This window comes from Phocoena sinus, chromosome X (assembly GCF_008692025.1).
Source record: "Phocoena sinus isolate mPhoSin1 chromosome X, mPhoSin1.pri, whole genome shotgun sequence".
Lineage (NCBI taxonomy): Eukaryota > Metazoa > Chordata > Mammalia > Artiodactyla > Phocoenidae > Phocoena > Phocoena sinus.
This window is the reverse complement of record NC_045784.1, coordinates 89,598,318-89,621,806: the sequence shown is the minus strand read 5'-3', so window position 1 is coordinate 89,621,806 and position 23,489 is coordinate 89,598,318. Positions and strand designations below refer to the sequence as shown.

Here is a 23,489-nt window from a genome sequence, read left to right as displayed (position 1 = left end):
CCATCACCAGGATAACAGTGGGAGAGGAGTCTGGCTACAAAGCTCCTTGTGAATTCAGAAATGTAGAATAGAACATACCCCGATGTGAAATCAATTTTCAGAAGGAGAGGGTGAAAGGGGGAGGGGGAGGATGGTCTGCATCTCCCCCTCTGAAGACTAAGCTGTGTTGATGGGGGTTAAATGTATGGTTTAGCCCACAGGTGGAAACATGTTGAGGAGTCATACCTGGACCAGACTGAGACACAACTGGAGGAGCCCTGAACATTAACTGGGGACTGTGAACCTAGTCACTGAAGCTTTCATGGCCCTGACCCTAACTCTAACTCTGGGATATTTCTGCAGCAGCTGGATGTGACTCTGAGTTGTCTCCTTTGGGGGCAGATATACATAATCATTATCAGGATTTGGAGCCAGATCTCTAGCTAGTTATTAAAGGGCCTGCACTTGACAGAAACCTTGGGCTTATTTATATCCCTATAGAGTAGGATTTCACAGCTTCAGCACTCCTGACAGTTGGGGCTAGATTTCCAGAGGCTGTCCTGTGAATTGTAGGATGTTTGGCAGAATCCCTGGCCTCTACCCAGTAGATGCCAGTAGCACACCCCACACCCCCAGAAAATCGTGACAACCAAAAATGTCTCCACGTGTTGCCACATGTTCACTGGAGGGCAGAATCGCCCCTAATTGGGAACCATGGAGACAGTGAAATACTTAGGAGTAGTCGAGACAGGGGGAAGAGAGTTGCAAGGGGAGTGTGTTCAGCAGTGCTAAGGACTGCAGGGGGTGGGGCGCTAATATGGGAGGTGAAAAGTGTTCACTGGGTCTGGCCATGTCTGATCTTTGAGCAGATCAGGGGAGTGGGGGGGCCGAAGACGGCAGAAGCCTAAGTGCAAAGACTGAGGAGTGAGTGAAAGTGAGGAAGTGCTCAGTGAAGGGGGGCTCTTCTTCAGGGACTTTTGACTGTGAAGGGAAGGAGTGAAGTAGGATACAGGACTGAGAGAGAGAGAGTACTTTTGAATATGGGAGAAACTTGGGCCATAGGGAAGGAGATAGCTGCAGAAATCTTGAAAACACAAGAAATATGTAAAAGAATGAAGTAGATCCTGCATACTGTATTGGAGGCATGTCCACTGCACTGTTCAATGAAAACAAATATGATGGCCAATTGTGTTTTTTTTGTGAAACAAAATCTCTCCCCACATTATTCATTATTCTGTGCGTGTATGTGATATATCTATATACACACACACACACACACACACACACACACACACACACATATGGATTTATGTAAGCATAGAAATGTTCTGGAAAAAAACTTTTTTTTCCAGAAAAATGGAGTAGGGTAGGGGCAGTAGGATAGAGGGTTTTTACTTCTTTATATACTTCTTTGTTAGGAAAGTAAAACAATTAAATGTTTACAAATATACAAAACACAAGAAGAATTAATTTGCTGGCTTGGGTAGATTTAGAAAGGCCACCTCTTCCTTTGGGACAGGACGAGAAGAGAGCAGACACTGATCTCTGACGCGAAGGGATGAGAAACCAAGAGGGCTCCTGCCTGTGTGTCCCTTAGACTAGGGATCTGAGAGTGAGTAAGGAAAGGTCAGGGTGGGGGCTTCTGGACAATGGCACGTTTAGGAATAACTTCCATAAGTGGGGAATGGGGAAGGGGAAAGAAAAGATCATCTGGTTGCACAGAGGGCCCAGTTGGGCCCAAATGAAAGGAAACCAAAGGGCACTGCAACAAGAGCCTAGGAGGGGGCACTGGAAAGGAAGGTGAGTAGTTCCAGAAGAGGCGCCAGACACAAATCTCTATGTTACAGACTGTTTTCATAACTTTTTTTTTTTCAGTAAATGATTCGGTTTGTTTGGATTTGGGTTTGATAGGATTAAGGGAAGATACTGACATTTTAATGATTTTGTGTATCACACCCAATATAAAGGTTTTTTTTCCCCTCCATACGTCCAGAGGAAAGGAGTTAATAAAGTTAATTCCACTTCTACCACTGAATATCCTCAACAGATCCAACAGAGGTGATATGACTTGGCCTTTGAGCCCTTGTGCTTGCATGCATAGATGAGCAGCTCAAGAGTAAGACAGCTGTAAAAACGATGTTGCTGGAAGAAAGACCCAGCTTCAGTGGGCAAGTGAAGGGAATGGAAATTTCATAGGTGCCAATAGTTTGGTCAAAGTCATTGATTTTTATATCTAGAAAAATGGTAGTGAGCCTCTCTGGGCTTGAGATAATGACAAACAAAGTAGTGAAAGGGAATGAATAGCGAAGGTGTTTCTGTTGACCACTCTCTTTCAAATGACCTGTCCACACACTGGGCAGTCAAACATGGCTACACCTGTCTCTAAAGCAATGGAAAGTAAAAATAAGTCATATTTTATTTAGAAACAACAATGCTTTTCAATGTTTGTTTTATGTCACGTGGGATCAAAGTCGAAAGTTTGCCAGAGTGTTTATATAATACAACAAAACTACATAATAAGAAATTTCCCTAAATGTCTTAAAATTTAGAATTTTCTGTGACATTGCACCATGCTATAAAATACTGATGTTCCCAGCATCATTCTTTGCACTGTCATCTCATAATAAGTGCCTTCCTGCTGTTTCTATTGGTAAAATTTAACATATTAGAAAAAAAAAGATTTCATGCGACCAAATTAAAAATCCGCAGACCCTAATGATCTGAGGGTTACATCCAGTAAGTCAGTAACCCACATGTATGGAAAGCCTGCTCTATGCGTGTAGAAACTGTGTGAGGGGGTAGTCCAGGGGTAAGTTTTAGACCCAGTTAAAATGGAAGAGATAGAGCAAAGAAAAGATAGGGAGGGAGGGAGGGAGGAAGGGGAGAGGGACTGCTCTCCTTTACAGGGAGTCAGAGAAAGGTGTTGGGAGGGGGCAGGGTAATGGGGCTGAAAAATAAAAAATGCATATGGCATCTCTATATTGCCTTAATATTGAAGAGTATGATCCAGTCTGGAAATGAGTGTGTGTAGATTCATGTTAATCTGTGTCTTGTTTTATTGAGATCAAGGCCCTGGAGTGGAACTACACATCACCATCCTACTTGGCTTTTCTCCGTTTCATAGCCATAGAGACTGTACCCACTGAACCTTAACCAGCTATCTTGCCAAGGTGGATCATTCTTCAGAGTGGCAAGAGAGTGGGGATGGCTCCATATGAATTCGTTCCCATCCCTGAGAAAACTAGTTGGAGTGCATGTTCTGACTGATAATGCTGAGGTCAGCAGCATCTCCTTTGTTATTAAGGGTAGAGTCATAGAAGGGAATTTACTCCCTTTAAATATTCCATTTTCTCCATGGAAACAGCACCTGTTAAAAACATGCATTATTATCTGACTGCATGTTAAGGTGCTCATTAGTTCTGTCCTTTATCTTATTTTCTAAGAATTGGTCGATGTGTTAAAGTCTCACATTCCAAAAATATATCTGAAACCTCTAAAAAGCAAGGGTTAGTTATTGCTATGTTCATATTTAGAAAAAAATGCCTTGATAAATGCAGGTTCCAGCCACACTGACCTCCCTGCTTTCCTCTGGACATAACCCATGTTTTACTGCATCCTTGCTCTGAACACTGCTTCATCTGCCTGGTAATTCCTCTACTATTGCCCCCTGTTTAGATCATCAAGAACCATCTCAAACACCATGATTCTATAAGTCAAAAGCTATTTTTCCTTACTCTCTACTACTACTTTATCTCCATCTTTCTTATAGCACTTTTCACTTCCTCTCATGTGTGATGGAATAAAAGACAGGAAGTTAGCATTGGCAGTTTTCCCCTTCTCCCTGCCCTCCAGAGATAATCCTCTTTTTGGCTGCAGGGGTCTCTCCAAATTCAGCAACTTCTATGGAGATTCTTGGTGTGCCAGATCAGTATCTGGGCTTTTAATGTGCAGAATAGGTGTAGGGAAGAAAGAGCTGAAAAATTGCAAGGAGTAATGCTAGTTTAATTAAATTATATTAGAACGGGGAACAAGAACTACTTGCAAGGAAAAAAAAGAAGTGACAGAAGACGAAAAAGGACAAAAAGAGGAAAAACTTGCAGGGGATGCATTCCAGGGTGAGTTTTTTAGTTGGGAATGAGAATGAGGAGTGATGAGAGAGGTTTCTGGGCAGCTGCCTTATGTAATAAATATTGAGCATGAAAGTAATGGGAAAAGATGATTTCAAATGTTGCCGGGGTAGGGGATACAGACTGGTTTCCCCTTGATGTTTTTCAAAGGACTACATTAAATACCTAAATATTCAAACTTTTAAAATTATGTTTATTTGCTGGACTGTTTCCTAGGATACAATTCTCTGATGAGCCATATGGGATCCTCTCTTTTACTTGAGTTATACTTGTTTGCTTGTAATTTGTATATATGTCCTAATTCCCCTTTAAATTTGTTAGGAGGCAGGAGCCCTGTCATTTGATTTTGCCTTTTTTGGTAGCTTTTATAGAATAGGTGCTCAGTAAATATTTGTTTAGTGAAAAATAGGTACCTGAGACCTGAAATGATATCAGCTGAAAAATATCACTTTTATTCAAAATAAACAAAATAATATAAAACTGTACTCAGGAAGGAATGCACTTCAATTTTCTACTTCTATGAAATACCTTTAGGGTAAATGGAGGGAAGTAGTTACATGCAATAAGTTCTTGAAAAACATAGCCATGTATTTATACACCTGATTATATTCATTCCAGTACTTTGTCACAGACTGATGTATATGCTTCTCTAATTGATTCATCGTGAATCTTATACCTTGCAGGTTTGGGAGTGAGAGTAAATGGACAAAAGAAAGCCAATTAAGGACATACGTCCAACAAGTTTCCTCCATCCCTTTTCTTTGGTAGCAAACAACTTTTAAGCACTTCTGTATAATGTTTGGAAACTGATAAATGATTGCAAAGGGTTTCACACTTTGTAAGACAAGTAGTCTGGTTTTTTAACTCTGGACATTTCTGCTTTAACTTGATCCTCACTTTTCATGAATTTAGGATCTCTATTTCACTGTCTTCTGTTGTCCACCTTTAATCAGTAGATTCCATCCTCATCTCCAGACAATACTGTACACCATGGAACCTGAAAACAGATGGAATCACAGAACTTTCTACAAACAGGAATTAACCATATCTCATTTGTTGTGATATACAGATACAGGTACCTACAAAGAATAGTAAACATAGGTAATAAACAAAAAGACGGTAGAGAAAACTGATTATGTGCATGAGCTAGGTAGACCTGGGTTCAAGTCTTAGCTCCATTATTTACGAGCCGTGTATCACGGGACAAGTTCTTTAACCTCTATGAATATCAGTTTTATCACCTTCAATAATATGACCTACCTCATAGGGTTACTGAGGATTATCACAGTGTTTGCCATATAATAAGGGCTAAAAATCATAGATAGTAGTAACAACGGTAGTGGTAGTAAAAGTAGAAATAAGAGATAATGTGTTGAGTGCTTACTCTGTGTCAGCATTGGTGCTAAGTGCTTGTCAGCATTCCCTGAGGTAGACACTGTTATCCTTGCTCCTCTCCAGGCCTTCTCTTATCTCAGTTACTAGCACCATGATTCACTCAACTGCTTAAGTCAGAAACACTTGAGTCATACTTTACTCAACTATGTCTCCCGTTTCTCACATCCAGTGCATCAGTATGTCCTGGTGCTCATCCTTCAGTGCATATCTAGAACGCATTCACTTCTCCCCATCTCCAAGTTACCACCCCAATCCAAGCTTACCATCACATATCTGTTCAAATAACACAATTCCGTCCAAACTTTGTCTCCTTGTTTGTCTCTCTACAGTCCCTTCCCACCAGGGCAGCCAGAGTGATCTTTTTAAAGTGGAAATCTGATCATGTTACTCCCCAGTTTAAAACAAACAGACAAAATACAACATTCCCTTTGCCCCTGATTACTAATAAAAATCAATTTTTATCCTAGACCACAATATGCAAAAGGATCTGGCCTCTGCCTGCCTCTCCAGCCTCATCCAGTACCATTTTCCTCCAGCTCACTGCACTCCATCCAGACTGGCCTTCTTTAGCTTCCTTGAATATAAAAAGCCTGTTCCTGTTTCATGACCTTTGCACTTGCTGTTCACTCTGACTGGAACACTGTTCCTATAGATCTTCACAAGGCTGGTTCCTTCCTTTCATGCATATCTCAGCTGATAAGTCCCTTTCTCTGGGAGGCCCTCTAGACCACTTAACCAAAAATGGCCTCCCAGTTACTCCTGCAACATGACCCTTCTATTTTTTTTTTATTCTCATCATACACATTACCCAATGTAGTCTTGTGAATTTGTTATTTGTATGTTTCCCCCACTCTAGAAGGTAATTTCCAGGAGAATAGGAACTTTAATCTGTTTTGTTTAATGCTACATACCAAACACCTAAAACAAGTGTTCAATGTATCTTAAGCTGAGTAAACAAATTAATCTTCATTTTCCAGGTTAGGAAAGCAAGGCACAGGTCACACAATTATAATATACCATCACTCCCTAGGTTAATGTTAGAGTTAGAATTTAGTAGTTCAGAGTTTGCCAACTGTGAATCCACTGGTTGAATCTGAGTAGGGACATTTTTGGGAGGAGAGCCCTGAAAATTTTTAAATTTGAGAAATTTCACATAATTATTCAGATTTAAAGTTTTTCTTTAAAAAATCAGAAGCTCTGGCAATATTTTGTCCTACATTCTTAAACGGTAAAAATAATTTATATCTGTCAGGCAGCTACCTGACTTTAACTGGAAAATAGCTCATTCATTCATTATTTATTTATTGAGTGTCTACTATGTGCCACACACTATTCTAGGCCCTTGAGATGTATTAGTGAACAACAACAACAAAAAGGCAAAGATCTCTGTCCTTAAGAACCTTACATTCTAGCATGGGGAAATAGACAAATAAAAACAATAAATATAATACATAAGTTATATATATTATATATATAATAAAAGGTGATAATTGCTATGGAAACAGAAAAAATAGAAGAAGGCAAGTATCAGTACAGAAGATGGGGACTGAGTGAAAGAGAACCTTAATATTACCAATAAGGTAGTCAAGGAAGGCCCACTGATAAGATTAGAATAGAAGAAATTATACAATTGAAGGAAATGAGGGAGTTGGTCATGTGAGTATAGAAGAGGAAAACATTCTAGACAGAGGGAAGAGCCAGTGAAAAAACCCTAAGGATGGAGTATACTTGACATGTTTGAAAAACAGCAAGGAGGTCAGAGAGGTTGGAGTAGAGTAAGCCAAAGAGATAAGAATGGGAAAGTAGTAGTTAGAATGGTACCAGGGACTAGATCACCTCCAGGGCCCTAGTAAGGACTTGGCTTTTATTCCAAATGAAATGAGAAGCCATTAGGAGGTCTTGAGCAGAACAGAACACAGACGTAGGTGCCTTATGTTTTTAAAAGACCACTCTGGGGCTTCCCTGGTGGTGCAGTGGTTGAGGGTCCGCCTGCCAATGCAGGGGACATGGGTTCGTGTCCCGGTCCGGGAGGATCCCACATGCTGTGGAGCGGCTGGACCCGTGAGCCATGGCCGCTGATCCTGCGTGTCCGGAGCCTGTGCTCCGCAACGGGAGAGGCCACAACAGTGAGAGGCCCGCGTACCGCAAATAAAAAAAAAAAAAAAGAATAGATTGAAGGGAGACGTGAGAAAGCAGAGAAATGAATTAGGAGTTTATTGTAACAAGAGAGATAAGAGACCTTGGCTTGGGCCAGCAGTGGTATGGAAGGCACAGATTATGCAATCCGCAAAATTCAAGGTGGTTAAGACCCTGTGGAATAACCCCTTGAACAATGGGAGATGGGAGCTGAGAAATAAATTGTTCCCCATTTCTTCTCCTGGATCATTTGTCACAATACCTTTCCTTCTCCCTGCCTCACTTTCCTTTTCCTTCACTCCTGTTTTTCTGGGATTACACTCCCTAAAACATATTAGCTTTTTGCCCCAGGGTTTACTTTCTAGGAACCAATGATAAGATAGGAGGAAGATCAGGAGTTCAGTTTTGGACATATTGGTTTTGACACAAGTGGAGTTGCTGAAAAGTCTGTTGGATAAAAAAGACTGCAGAGAGATCTGAGCTGGAAGGTATACATGTTGAAGTTACCAGTGTACAGATGGTATATAAAACTATAAGACTGTATAAACAGGTTATGGAGGGAGGGAGCATGGGTAGAGATGAAAAAACCCAAGGACCAAGCCCTAAGGGCCCTCTAATATTAAGAGGTCAGGGGGAATATGAGGGGTCAGCAAAGGAACTTCAGAAAGGATAACTGATGAAATAAGAGGAAAACTAGGAGGGTGTGATTCTCTGGAACTCAGGTAAAGGACATATCAAAAAGAAGGGATGCTCAACTGTGCTAAACGTGCTGATCATGTAAAAAGTTTCCTTGCAATATGGCATAAAGCAAGTCCCATGACTGTTGACTGAAATATAAGACTTGTTTAATAGATGCTACATAGGCACTTTTAAGTCAGGATCATTTAAGAGCCATCAAAATCAGGCAAAATTACAGTATACTTATATTTATTTCTTATTCTTTTTAATTATGGAACATTTCAAATATATTCAAAAATAAAAAATGTAATGAATCCTCATGTAATCATTGTACAGATTCAAAAATTAGCTATTGATACATACTACATTTCTTGTTTCAAATATCTCCAACTCCCCTCAATTCTTCTGGTAATGTTGTTTTGCTAGAGTAATAATCACTCAATGTGATGAATAGCAAAGCAAATGTCATGCCTCAGAACTGTGTAAATGCATTAAAGAACCCTTTAGAAGGAGTTTGTAAGGCAGTCAGATTTTGAGAACCTCATTTATTTCAATGATTACTAAAGACCAAAAATAGTTGGGTTATCTTCCTGTTTAAGAAGAGGGTTCCTTATTCCATTTACTTCATTGGAGAGGTAAATAGTCATGATAGTTTTGAACTTATGACTGATTCTCTGCACTTGGCCATCATCATCCCCAAACACACAGGTTTCTGCAGATATTCAATTATATTTAATCACTCTTTTCAAAATCTGTGAATTCAATTCAGGATTATAGGAATACACCTATCTTCATCCACAGCTTAAGTCACCCCTTGTTCCAAGTTGTTGAGAAAGTGATATGGGGGATTGTGTCAGATAAGATTACTCTCATCATTTTTATTCTACTAAGTGCCTCCACTGAAAAGATTTGAGTGGAAAGGGGAGTAGACAGTAATTCTTGGATTGGCACAGCTCTCAAAATATGACTCACTTCTCCACCATTCCTCTATCACTAACCCACCGACATGCTGAGAAATTCAAGTAATCACTCTTGAGACTGGCCAAAGAAAAACACAAAAATGAGTAACTGGCTACTGAAAGGTCACAAACAGTAAACCTTTCTTGCTGTGACTTAAATGGGTGGAGCATATTACTAAATATTTCATAACTGCATTTTTAACCACACTGAAATCCATAGAGCAACTTTTAATGAGGTCGATAAAGCATAGAAAAATCATTCCATAATTACCTTAAAATAGTATCAAATTTGGGATTTTAGGTGACATAGACATTACCAAATTCAGAGCCTTTTTCACTATAGATGTCACTCTCTTGCCATTCTGAAAGAGATTTCTATATCTCTGAGTTGACAAAAGACGGTTGCATCCTTTAGAACAGTGATTCCCAAATACTTTTTATCCTTACCAAGACACACATGAGGGATAATATTCAAAATTTCCCCCACCCCATCAGTCCCAATCGTTCCCTAAGACCTGCTGCACGAATAAAAGAGGTCGCCACCTATGCTTGCATCTAAGCCTCTGCTCAGTGGAATACCACTCTTTTCTCTTCTACTGATCTAGATGTGAGGTGAGAATTACTGACTTAGATGATATCTACAAAAAATACAAGTAAGGTCAATCTAATATATACTTGAAAGAGGGGGCCACCTATAGGAAAGGATTTCAGGGGCATTGGGAAATCCCCCTTGTGTATGAGGTATTACAAGGCTTTGTTTAAAAGCAAAATAGGCTGTCAGCTGAGCGGGCCTAGAAGCAACAATTCCCCAGTAGCAAAGAGCACACCTAGCACCCAAATTTTGGTGTCTAATATCATTCTTCATTAAAAGGAATCAAGGGTCCTTGGGAAAATGGCTGATTCTAGGACTGAGGGCAGGGAATATATAAGATAATCCTGGGGCTTCCCTGGTGGTGCAGTGGTTGAGAGTCCGCCTGCTGATGCAGGGGACACAGGTTCGTGCCCCGGTCCGGGAAGATCCCACATGCCACGGAGTGGCTGGACCCGTGAGCCATGGCCACTGAGCCTGCGCATCCAGAGCCTGTGCTCCGCAACGGGAGAGGCCACAACAGTGAGAAGTCCGCGTACCGCAAAGAAAAAAATAAATAAAAAGATAAGCCTGGAACATCTTAGAGTGCTGAAATATAAGAAAATACTAAACAAACAAACAGACAACAACATAAAACAATGAGGAGATTATGTCAGAGGGACAGATGTACCAACTGAAAGAGCTCCCAGTGGTCAAAGGTGGATAAATTTGACCCAGAAAATACAATTGCATTGGATTATTACCCAATGTATAATATAAATATCCATGAGTCCATCGTGATATAAATAAATGATTGAATAAATAAATAAGTGGGAGAGAAAACCAAATATCTCATGCAGAAGAATTCTAAATAATTTTATGTAGATACTTTGGTCTTAATGAAGTGGAGCATAACTACCACTCCTTATGCATGGACTGTGAATAACTACTTTCTTCCAAAGAGGGCAGTTTGAAAAGGGAGTGAAGAAAGAACAACTTTATAGTGGAGAAAGACAAATACTATCTTGAGCCAGCTGATCAATATCAACAATGGAAAAGCATACTGATACTCCACATCCTTGTTATGATGTGATGAAAATACTATTGTATCTTTGTGTTCTTTCTCCCCAAAACACATTACCCCAGTATAAACATGAAAAAAAATCACATAGATCTCAATTGAGGGACATTCTACAAAATATCTGAATAGTACTACTCAAACTGTCAAGGTCATCAGAAACAAGGAGAGTCTGAGAAACCACCACGGCCAAAAGGAGCTTAAGGAGACACGAAGATCAAATGCAAGGGGGGGGTATCCCAAATGGAATCCTGGAACAGAAAAAGGGCATTAAGGAAAATCTGAGGAAGGCTGAATAAAATGTGGACTTTAGTTAATAATGATGTATCACTATTGGTATATTAGTTGTAACAAGTGTATCACAGTCATGGAAAATGTTAATACTAGGGGAATATGGGTGTAGGGCATACAGGAACTTTCTGTACTATCTTTGCAATAATTCTGTAAATCTAAAACTGTTCTAAAATTTAGAAGTGTATTTAAAAGCAAATTGGGAGTTTTAATTGCAGCACTTTTTATAGGGACAAAAGCACTGGAAACAAAGTATATGCACATCAATAATGAAATGATTGACTAAATTGTGGTATCATAGACTATTAAACAACACCGAATATTATGTACTTAAAAGGATGAGTGAGCTCTCTATCAATTGACTTGTAAATATTTCCACTATGTATTTTTAATAAGGAGAGAAAATGCATGGAAATATGTAACTCTCTTTTTATTTTGTAAAACAGTGAGGAGAAATCCCCATGTAGATATGCTTGTATAATTAAAAGAATAAGGGGAAGGTATGCAAGGGTACACACTATATTGTTAGCATTTCTCAGGGTAGGGGAATGGGTGAGAGGAGAGGAAGGAAGAAAGGAGAGATAGCCAGACTGGGGAAATAAGCAGGGCAGGGGAAGTAAGCAGTAATTAATTCAATAATTCATTATAAGTATAGCACCTGTATATAGTAGGCTGATGCTCTACAAATAAAATTTTAAATTTGTGAAAACAAAACAAACAGAGCAAATGGAATAGGGGGAGGAAAAGAGATCTATTTTAGATTGGCAGGATTTAATGAGGGTGGGAATGAAGAGGGTGTAAGCAGGGAGAGAGTAGCAGCACTGTAAAGAACAGAGTGTCAGACAGTGGAACCGAATTACACCCACTTCTCATTTCTGCCAAGAGCTGTCCAAGGAGGTGAAAATACTGATTATTGCTAAGGGTGTGATCAGAATGATTGCTATTTTTGCCAATATCCTGGGGCTTTTGCCCACTGCAAAGAGACTAAACTTGCTCCCCCAACACTTCCTCCCAATATACATACAAAAGTGATTTTTAGAGCATCAAGAAGGTTCTCTATTTATATACCACCTTGTTCTCCTGCCCTTTTGAACAATGAGGCCACACCAGGGGCTTCCAAGTGCTTTTGATGAAGAGGTGACATAGCTTTGGCATCAGACAAAGTCCACAGGAAACAAAAATGGAAGGGTCTGCATTTCCAAGGAGGTAAAATCAAACAGTAGAGTGCAGGTCCCTGGTGAGCAAGATCAGACACTTCTAAAATGGCAGTATTGAAGAGTGGTTTAAAGGTCACCTCAGCTACTTACTTCAACACCTAATGCAGTCTCTATCTGAGATTTGAGATCCTAGATCCTGACACTGGGATGGAGTGGGGAGGAAGGGCATACTGTGGAATCACTGGGGATAAAACAGACTGCTTTTCACTGTAAACTTCTTGCAAGTAGGAACTGTGTCTGTGGTATCTTCCCAGAATAGTATATAGGAACACAGGATGACCATGTGCTTACAGGGTCCCATGTTGAATATTTAGATACAATAGACTCAAATTCACATTGTAAATCCCATGAAGAATTTCACCAGAAGCATTTGAAGCTATTTTCCATCAATAAGAAAGGAAAGGCCCTGACCTAAATGATACTTTAGGTCATTTTCATAGCCAGATATGCAAAAACAATTTTTAATACAGATCTTCCTGTACTAACAATTGGAGTTATGTCCCGATAAACCCATAGTAAACTGAAAATATCTTAAGTCAAAAATGCATTTAATACACCTAACCTACCGAACATCATAGCTTAGCCTAGCCTACCTTAAATGTGGTCAGAACACTTACATTAGCCTGCAGTTGGGCAAAATTATCTAATTCAAAGTCTATTTTATAATAAAGTATGCATATTTCATGTAATTGATTGAATACTGTACTAAAAGTGAAAAATGGAATTGTTGTATGGGGACAGAGTGATTTTAAGTGTATCAGTTGTTTACCTCATGATCACTTGGCTGACTGGGAGCTGCAGTTTACTGCCTGCCACTGCCCAGCATTATAAGATAATATCATACCGCATACTGCTAGCCTGGAAAAAGTTCAAAATCCAAAGTGAGGTTTCTACTGAATGTGTGTCACTTTTGCACCATCGTAAAGTTGCAAAATTCTAAGTCCAACCATAATTAAGTCAGGGACCATCTATATAAGACCCTGGAGCAGGGGTGGAGTTGGGAAATAAACGAATCACAAAATTTTCTGAATTAAATGAGAATACATAGTAAATGGGAATCTTATTTTATCAAAATGTGATAAGAACTTGCTATATTGTTCCAATAAATAATTAGAATTGAATTTATTGAAGCTTCACATGCACTGCAGCCTTTCAAGAATATATCCACTGTATAACATGAGGCACACCCATACACACTCCAGTCCCAAAGCAAGACTACCACCCATGACATTGAGCAGTTTTCACACAGCACTTACCTTAAAACACAAGTGTAGAATCCACTGTCTTGCGCCTCAGCTGAGTGAAACCATATTGAATCTTCCTCTTTGCTCATCCTGACCTCTGAAAAGATGATGGGCTCTTCCAAATCACCTTTGTTTTTGTACCACATCAGCCTGAGCCCAGTGCTCTGGGCCATGCTATAGTTGGTACGAATGTAACTGTAGAAAAGGGCACATTTCACTCGGACTGGTTCACCTGCCAAAGCCATATATGTCTTGAGATCCACTGACCAGTCAATGCAGCCATCCACTGAAAGAAAACCAGATTGGGCATGAGATGCAGTGAGCATTGTTGACAATAATGAGAAGAGCAACAATTATTGCCAACACGTACTGAGGACTTGCTATGAGCTAGACACTGAGTCACACGCTTTACATAGATTACCTCATTCAATCTTCCCAGTGATCCTATGAGATAGATCAGTATCCTCCTTAGACCTGGACAAGCAGGATTCCTGCCCTAGCCCTGTGCCTTTGGGGTATTTCCAGTCCTCTGCAGTAAACTTTGGGTTGACTAGATCTTCCAAGGAGCTCCAGCACTCACGCCTATGGGGTTTTCCTGGGGCCCCACAGATAGATATCAATTCCAGTGGATCACTCCTGCCAGTCATGAGGCATCCACTTAATAGAATTTTGTGATATTGGATGGCTACAATGACACTGACATGTTGATTTTTGGCGACTCAAATTGTTTATATAGACAGGAGCCCCACAAAACAAAGATTTCCTTAGGACCCATATAGAGCCTAGGAGCAGTCCTGAGATTGACCCTTCTATTATTCTTATGTTATAGATGAGAAAACTGAGACACAGAAAAGTTCAGCAACTTTGCCTATGGACACAGAGCTAATAAGTGGTGGAAAACCAGTCTCTGATTCCCAAGACTCTGTTCTTAACCACTATCCTATACTGCCTCTGCCTGTAATTGTAACAGGAGCCATTGTTTTATTTATTTGCCTTTGAGAAAGTAGATGCCTGGGTTGGAAGCAGTGGGTACCTAAAATGATTATTTGCCATTATCTACATGCCAGTTTTCCATGGTATGACCTACTAATAGCAGATATTTAATCACACTTCAGTTTCTTTTTATACCCTTAGATCTCCCTTGCTGCTCAGCTGGTGTGCGCTCATGGGAATATATTATATTAATGTCAAGTTTAATCAAATAATATTAGGTGGGTAAATCTACCATTAAAGAAGGACATATACAATAAATTCTCTCTTTTCCAGAAGGGTTGGAAATGAGACACTGTGGCTAATTTTATATGCTAATTTTATATGCTAATCAATACAATTAGCATAGTTATTCTACCTCCAATTGCTGATTTTCAAAGAATTTCATCAAATTGTGCTACATTATATTACTTGATTACCCTTTATAAAATAATCCTTTCATAAACTGTATAAACACTGTCATTTTAAAATTATATGTTTCGCTTATCATTCTGTGAACTGATCTGCTTCCTTTTTTAGATGTTGAGAACTCTGCAACCCAGTGCGTTTATCTTTTAACCTCAGTTGACAGGAAGCTCAGAGCTAAATGCAATGCTCAAGTGAAATAACTATCTTACCTCAGGATTTTGCTTTCTCTACATAAGGGGTTCTTGACCTGGGGTTCAAGGACACCCAGGGGCAGAGTGCCTGGAGAGACTTCAAGGTTGTGCCTATTTGCATAGCTATACTTTTCTGAAGAGATGTTCCACAGCTCTTTATCAGATCTTCAAAGGGGTCTATGGCCCAAGAAAGTTTTTGAACTCTGTGGTTTCTGATGTCTCTTTGTGACTTCATTTTTCACTGCCTTGCTGCATAGGAGCTTTTATTATAAGTTGCCTCAAATCCTCTTATAGTATGTGAAGTATTCATTAGAAATAAATCAATAACCAAATAAATAACTCATCCTAAATTTATAATGAAGGGCATTTGAACTTTGAGTACTCACAGGGCACCAGATTCATCACTATGAATTTTGATGACCATTGTGCACTGCTGAAGTCAAGAAGGTACATCTGAATTGGACTAAGTACGTACTGATATCTGGCTATCTCTTGGGGGGATTTTTTATTCACTCCCAAGTATCAGTTGTTTACCTGTCATTTGTCATTCTCACAACTGTCAAGAACAGAGAGGGGGAAATCTGCATTCGTTAAACTTTCTGGGTCATGGTAAGTTACTGATGATACATCTCTGTATTAAATGCAATTTTAATATTTATTGTTTTATCATCTTTAAATTAATTTTATATTATTCCTTTTTAAGAATTATTTGTGATACTGTTCCCATGCATTAACACAACTGAGAGGAAACTGTTTTTTTGAGAATATGTTTTTTCTCATAGCTTTATTTTAAAAGTTTGTTAATAGAAAGAAAATATGGGGATAAATTTTTTTTAAACTCCTTAATATTCCAGTTTTTGTTTTCTCCTAACCCTAAGATGCACAGCAAGTGTTTCTGAATTAACAAATTTGTCTTGGTGAAGTAGTTTCAAACCTCTATAACTACCTACTTGTTAGAAAAAAAAATCTGGAATTTTTTTTCATTTGCACACTAAATCCCCTTAGTTACTTCCTCTAAACAATCTGTTGCATAATCTACACCTGTACAATGTTTAACAGGCTGGTTTATCCCATTAGTGACAGGACATGGCTGGTATAGAAAATAATCAAAAATCTGCTCCTGGGACACAACCATCATGTTCAAAGGCAGTTGAAGACATTTAACTGCCATTACAACTAGCTTTGTCATACGGAACTTGCGAGTACACTGAGAATTCATTTCCTTCTAGGTACTAGCTGAGCAAAATGTATTTGACTTAATAAATTTATGGTTCCTTTTGTTCTGTTCCCTTGCTTTAGGTAGCAGAGAGGGAGTCTTTAGTTACAAAGTAGTCAATAGACAGAGAATAGATATTCAATAATAAGGACAACAATTTCCAAACGTTATTCCTTTATTCTTTTCTCTTAGTATAGTCATACCTCAGTATCTGCAGGGGATTGGTTTCAGGAGCCCCATGGATATTAACACCTGTGAATGCTCAAGTCCCTTATATAAAATGACTTAGTAGTAGCATATAACCTACATATACCTTCTGATATACTTTAAATCATCTCTAGATTACTTATAATAGCTAATACAATGTAAATGTGATGTAGTTGTAAATGCAATGTAAAAATTGCCAGTGTGCAGGAAATTCAAGTTTTTCTTTGTGAAACTTTCTGCAAATTTAAAAAATATTTTCCATCCATGGTTGGTTGAATCCAAGGATGTAGAACCTGCGAATATGGGCAGGGTTGGGGGCGACTGTACTCACAATACAGGTTACAATATAACATACCTCAAGAGACCTCAGGCGATTTTCCCAAAAAAAGTAGACAAAGTGTATGATCCATGAAGGCCCATCTGACACCGAATATTTTCCCATGCTGAACTTTACTCATGGGAAATCCATTCCCATGAGTAAAGGCCTTGTAGCCTTATATCTAGAGAGTATAGGACCACTACTAGATTCCAGCAAGGTGGTATGATTTGTTTTTAATGGATTGCTATTCCTAGGAAAACCAACAGAGAGAGAGGCAAGATGGGATGAAATATTACAATGTGGTGCATTTATCTTTAGACTTGGGACTGATGAAACAACTAAAAAGGGCCTACTGAGGTAAGAGGCCTGGAAACTCAGGTGGCAAGGGAACATGACGGGATTGAAACCTTGAGGTTAAGAGGGAAGGTTAAGAGAAAGCAAAGGGAAAGAGATATGGGAACATATGTATATAACTGATTCACTTTGTTATAAAGCAGAAACTAACACACCATTGTAAAGCAATTATACTCCAATAAAGATGCTAAAAATAAAGAGAGAAAGCATGAGAGGGTCACAAAAAGGCAGGAAGAGGAGAAGGCTCACATAAAACTCAATTTGCCAAGGGCCATTCCAGGGATCAAAGATGGTACCATCAGGAGTCACCAGTAAAACTCACATTTCTGTCATGAGAAGGAGTTTGTAATACATGCCACATGTTCAGAGCCCTATGCACTTTGACACTCCAGATATATTTGGCAAATAGGTGAAGGAATAGGTCTGTGATGCAGCTGACAAGGGAGCACGCTATGGCCAGGTTGGGGACATAGTGGAACTGAGTAGCCCACAGAGGAAGCCTACCTGCAAGCTTGACCTTATCAGCAAGGCCTCTCATTCACAGAGGGATCCAGCTCTATTCTGTTCACAACTCCAGTCGCACCTGTGTAGGTTTGCCCCTGAAAGACTCCTAAGAAAAGTGGTTTCTGGACAGATTGGCTTCTCCCACAGGTGGTTTGATAACTACGTTTCACTAACCAGCCACAAGTGTAAATAGAGGCACTGTAAGAAGGAAAATGGTTTTCCCCCCAAAAAACAGCAACGTTCTGCAGTTGGATTGAAATTTGCTACAGAACAAACCCATCAAAATCATCACTGAATGCATGCCTGTCCTCTGCTTCACAATTTCTCAGTATGGCTATAAATATTCCCATCAGTCCATTAAAAAATACCTATTTCTAAATTATCCATTCCCTGTTCACTCTTGAGTCTTGTTATGAACAGCAATTCAAGTATTTAAAGAACAATTGTGTTTCTCTAGATGCTCATCTCTGTTCCCTTGATTTAGGTTTCTGTAAGGCTTAAAATCATTACTCTTAGTTTGGTCTTGTTGGTAGAAATGCTTTGATATCTGAGCTATACAAAACAATTACAATGCAGCAAAGAAAGCCACTTCTTTAAAACATAGGTCTCTATTTTAATCATTTTCATTTCAAACTGCAAAACAAGTGTATGCTTAAGGAGTTTGACATGAAGATTCAAAAAAAAAGGAGCATATGAAACATATAAAGGGACATGCCAATGTCCACGCAATTCATTTTACCAAGAGGAGATTCCTAGGGGTAAAACTAATGCAGTATCCTGGAAAGTGCCCTGGGTGACCAAAGCAAACCTATTTAGCCTGCTTATAGACAAGCCTCAGCTTCCTCCTCAATGCATCTGGAAAAGCAAATCCTGTCACACCTACCTGCTGTGAAAACAAAGTCCTGAGAAAAGTTTTTAATCCCTAGAAGAGGATAAGATGTTATTATCAACAACAACAATTACATTATTTTAGAAAAAAAGAATATTGCATGCAGTAAAATTACAAGCTCTAATGGCTATGTACATTACAGTTTTTATTGGGGGATAAGATATATAGGTATGCATAGGATTGCCAATTTTGGATTTTTGCCCCAAACTGGGAATCTCTTTAGGTAAAATGGCTAATTAGCATATGAAAATATGCAATCTCCAGATATCTTGATAATGTTCACTACAACTTAAGTCCTTTGCCTGAGATGTACATCCAATATTAGTTTATTATATGTTCTTGATTAATAAATTGATTTGTTAAACCAGGTGTTTTCTGGTAACTGTCAGCTGTATATATCCATTCTTTTTTTTTTGCTTTTTAAAAAATCAGGTTTACTGAGATATATTTTACATACAATGAAATCCATCCTCCTTAGCTGTACTGTCCTATGAGGTTTTTTTTTTTTACATCTTTATTGGAGTATAATTGCTTTACAATGGTGTGTTGGTTTCTGCTTTATAACAAAGTGAATCAGTTATACATATACATATGTTCCCATATCTCTTCCCTCTTGCATCTCCCTCCCTCCCACCCTCCCTATCCCACCCTTCCAGGCGGTCACAAAGCACCGAGCTGATCTCCCTGTGCTATGCGGCTGCACACAGACCTCCTAGAGAATGGACTTGAGGATATGGGGAGCGGGAAGGGTAAGCTGTGACAAAGCGAGAGAGAGGCATGGACATATATTCACTGCCAAACGTAAGGTAGATAGCTAGTGGGAAGCAGCCGCATATCCCATTCATTTTTATGTCCAGCTCTCCTGTTTGTGAATCAACGGGGCAATTGTTGGGGGCAATTCATCAAAATACCACTAGAGGGCGGGCTGCCCAAGTTTTTGTGTAGCACGGTAGCTTTTCCCCACCTAATTTCTAAAAATAAGGATTTGCTATCTGCCAATCACTGGTTGTGAGGAGGGATCACAGCAACCTCTGGGAATGCGCCCTTGGGGGTGGGTAATAGGGGGAGCCAAAAGTTGAGCATGTAGCTAAGATCTTGCTCAAATTGGATGACCAGGTTACATATGCCAGGTAAATGACCCAGCTTAGAAAGGTGCAACAGCAGCTACTGGCATTCATTGAGCCCTCAGTACAAAACAGGTAGGTACTGTGACAGGTGCTTTGCATGTAGTTTTCTCATTTCATTATCATGTCAACTCCGGGAGGTAGGGACTCTTGCTCTTCTAATTTTACTGAGGAGAAAAGAAAAGCTCAGAGACTTTAAGTGACTTGCTCAAGATCACTCAGGTTGTGATGGCAGAATTTGGACCCCACTGCAGGTGAGTTAAATTCCAGAACCTACGTTCTTAACCACTGTGTGTTCTATATACTGCCTCCTATACTCCTCATCCCAGTCCATGAGACATTAAAATATTAAAATTTGCTTGGTGCTAATCCAAATTGTCATATGTATTCCAAATAGCACATGCCTGTTCAGTAGAGCAGACCTTTCCAGCTGAGTAATAGTCTGTCCCTAAATAATAACCACTGTGGGAATAATAACCATCAAATAATGTATGTCAATTATTTACCTCTGAATTATACAGTTTTTACAGAGTAATGAATTATTAATAATCTGTGTACTTGATTTAACCTCTGAAGATCAGTTCTAAAACTTGGATAAATTTTATCTGACCCATATTGACTCATTTAAAATTACATATCTAAGGATGATCACCCAATTCCTAACATTACAGCCTAGAAATAGAGTTCTATGTTTAATATTTGTACTTATTATGTATTATGCCTATTGAATACATTACTCTCCTTATTTCTAATATTTTAATGTGGGAGTTGTACACCCTCTGTTTCTCTCTCAGCTCTCCTTCAAACACATGCCTAAAGACAAAATTCTTTTTATTTATATGCATCACAGTGTACGCCGTCTGCCTCTAGTGGGCAGCCTCCGAGCACAAAAAGTCAAGCTCCCTAAGAAGTGAGTGGCCTGTGACCCAGCTGCTGGACATATGCCTTCATGGCCCCAGCCTGGAAATATGGACAGAGTTGTTTCGTCATTTTTAAAATAAAGTTCTGACAGTGGGAAAATTTTCTTGATTTTTAAAATTTCATCCGCACATCCATATCTATCAATAGAGAAAATATCCCCCACTCCAGCTCTATAAATGCAATGAATGATTATTGCTTCAGATTTTAAAAAGCATTTTTACATTTTTTATGGATTGGATTATACGCTTTCCTTTCACTCTTTTACCCCCCACTATTCGTCAATGGGAAAGTTCTGCCTAAATAAAGTCCTTCATCTCCTTTCAACCCAGTTATCACACTTAATAATGGGCTGGCAACCATCTTCCTTACCCTTTCATTACAGAATCTGTACTATGCTTTGTCAAGATCATTCCTTCAATCTTTATCTGACAAATGAGAGCCTCAATTATGTTCTGGAGGTGTGGCCACATGAGGCATTACAACCAACTCTTCAACTCCTGATTACCTCAGGCCTGATAAGCCTCCTTGGGTATTACCCACTAGCCTGAAGCTCTTCTCAAATGCACTGATGTTAATTTGAAGGCTGCAGCTGCAAATGTGTCTGTGGGAGACAGGATATCAGCACTGCCCACCAACCCCTCTAGCCTACTTTCTGCTACTCTCTCAAATCCAGGTTGCTTGCCAGTGAGCTTATCTCCAATGCCAAATCTTCTCTGTCTCTCATGTTCAGTCATCCAAGCCAAAAATTTTGGAAGCCATCCCTGAATCTTGTTTTCCGTTCCAATCTGTTCTTTAAACTGCTACCAAGGTGATGTTTCTGATGTACAAGACCATGTCCCTTTACCACTCAAAACCTGCAGTGGCTCCTGGTACGCAAATCCCTAAGCCTAGCTCCCCTGTCACACCAGCGACTGCCTGTCTTTCCTGTCCCCAGCCACAGCTCTTCACACACCGTACCCTTCAGTAAATACTCACCACTCCCCGACATGTCATTCACTTCTCTGCCATTGTTCTCTGGTTCCTTCCACTTTGCCTCTGTGCCTATCGATTGAGATTCTACTTATCTTCCAAGACAGCTTCAAATGCCACGTCGTCCAAAAAACTGCACTTCACTGCCCTGTGTGAATTCTTTCCCCTGCAGTGCTCTGACCACATGTTTGTATACAGATCTCCTTCCCAGTTAGATGGGTGCCTCATTTCCTTTGTATCTCTAGGACAAGGCCCAGTGCATTGTACATAGTAGGCACTCATTAAATCTTTATGGGATGAAATTGTGTGGGGATTTTCCCCCCCAAAATTCACTAATAATCAGAAGTTGTTTGCATTTGTCGACCTTAAGATTCCTCCTACTGCTTCCCACTAGAGCAGGGATGCATCCAAACTCTGATAGGAATGCTAGGAGCCAGGCTCCAAGGTACAAAATGTGTTCACAATAACAAATGATTGCTACTTTCCCATTAGCTAGCATCACAACAAACAGGAATCACAAAATAAACTCACTACCATATCCCTGCTCCAGAACTCATGATTCTATGGTAAGTCGATCAAAATCACCAAGTCTATCACCCAAGCCCTTTCAAATCAGGCCTCACCCTATCAAAATGGCTGCCTATCACTTTCCAAGAGAAATGTTCTTGAAGCGGGCCTCCTCCCTCACAGAGCTACCCTAACCCTCCTTGTTAGGAAGCAGTTATGTTGTGGGCCCTTGCTCATTCAACTCTTTCCTGTCTCCACCCTCATACCACTTCTCCCACTTTCCATGCCTCTCCCAAACCAAATCTTAGTCAAGTCCTGAGCTTAATTTACCTAGGTGTCAAGTTAGAAACGGCAGCTTGGTTTTCCAACCATATTGACTAGCACATTAGTCAAGGTCAGAGACTTCTCATGTTTTTGTTTTTTTTTTTTTGGTTTGTTTTTTCTTTTTTTTCTTTTCATCTCTCCTCAAACACCTCCCAGACCAGACATTTAGTAGGTCTTACTAAATATAGGTTGATATATCCTCATCTCATGAGACTTCGCTTAATTAAGTACTATTAGAGTGAACTGCTTTGGTTAATTCATTTTTGCATTAGCTGAAGTTTAATCTTTGGATTGTTGAAGATCTTTTTCTGAAAAGTCCGAATCCATTTTTTTGCCTAAGTAGAGAATCGTGATGAGAATAAAATTTTCTGGATTGACTAAGGATTTGTCAGGTCCTTAGGGTCATCACCCTAGATCTTGATGCCAAGACAGTATAAGAATAGAGCCTGGCGGTGTGAAAAGAGCATAGAGCTAGCTGGGGATCTGAAACCCTGGGTTTACATTCCATCTCTGCCTCCTCAAGGACATACGTGACTTTGGGAAGTCAGTTTCTACTCCCAAAAGAAATGAAGACATTAAACTAGACAAGTTCTAACCCAGCACCAAGAAAACGGATTATATGATGGTTGCTGAGGTCTTTGGTCAAGAAGACCAGCTGCATATGTGCTAAATTGGAAAATCTCTCCGTGGCAATCTTCATTTTTTCTCTCTTAATTTCAAAGTTACACAGAAATAAAAAGAGTACTATTACAAACTCCCATGATCTCAGCATCCAAAGTTAATAATGTTAACTTTTTTCCAATTTGCTTTCAGTAGCTTTGTTTTATTAAAGAAATAAAGCATTGCAGATATAGCTAATGTCCCCTTTTAACCACCATACACAGTCCCATCCTT

The 23,489-nt window shown here is 39.5% G+C and overlaps 1 protein-coding gene across 1 annotated transcript in view; it reads right to left on the bottom strand.

Annotated features, from left to right (window-relative positions):
• IL1RAPL2 (interleukin 1 receptor accessory protein like 2) overlaps nucleotides 1-23,489 on the bottom strand; it is a 1,092,642-nt gene that overhangs the window by 525,017 nt on the left and 544,136 nt on the right. Inside the window, exon 2 of the mRNA XM_032620989.1 lies at nucleotides 13,685-13,958. Coding sequence (XP_032476880.1) covers nucleotides 13,685-13,958 — 274 coding nt within the window. The remainder of the gene's footprint in view (nucleotides 1-13,684; nucleotides 13,959-23,489) is intronic.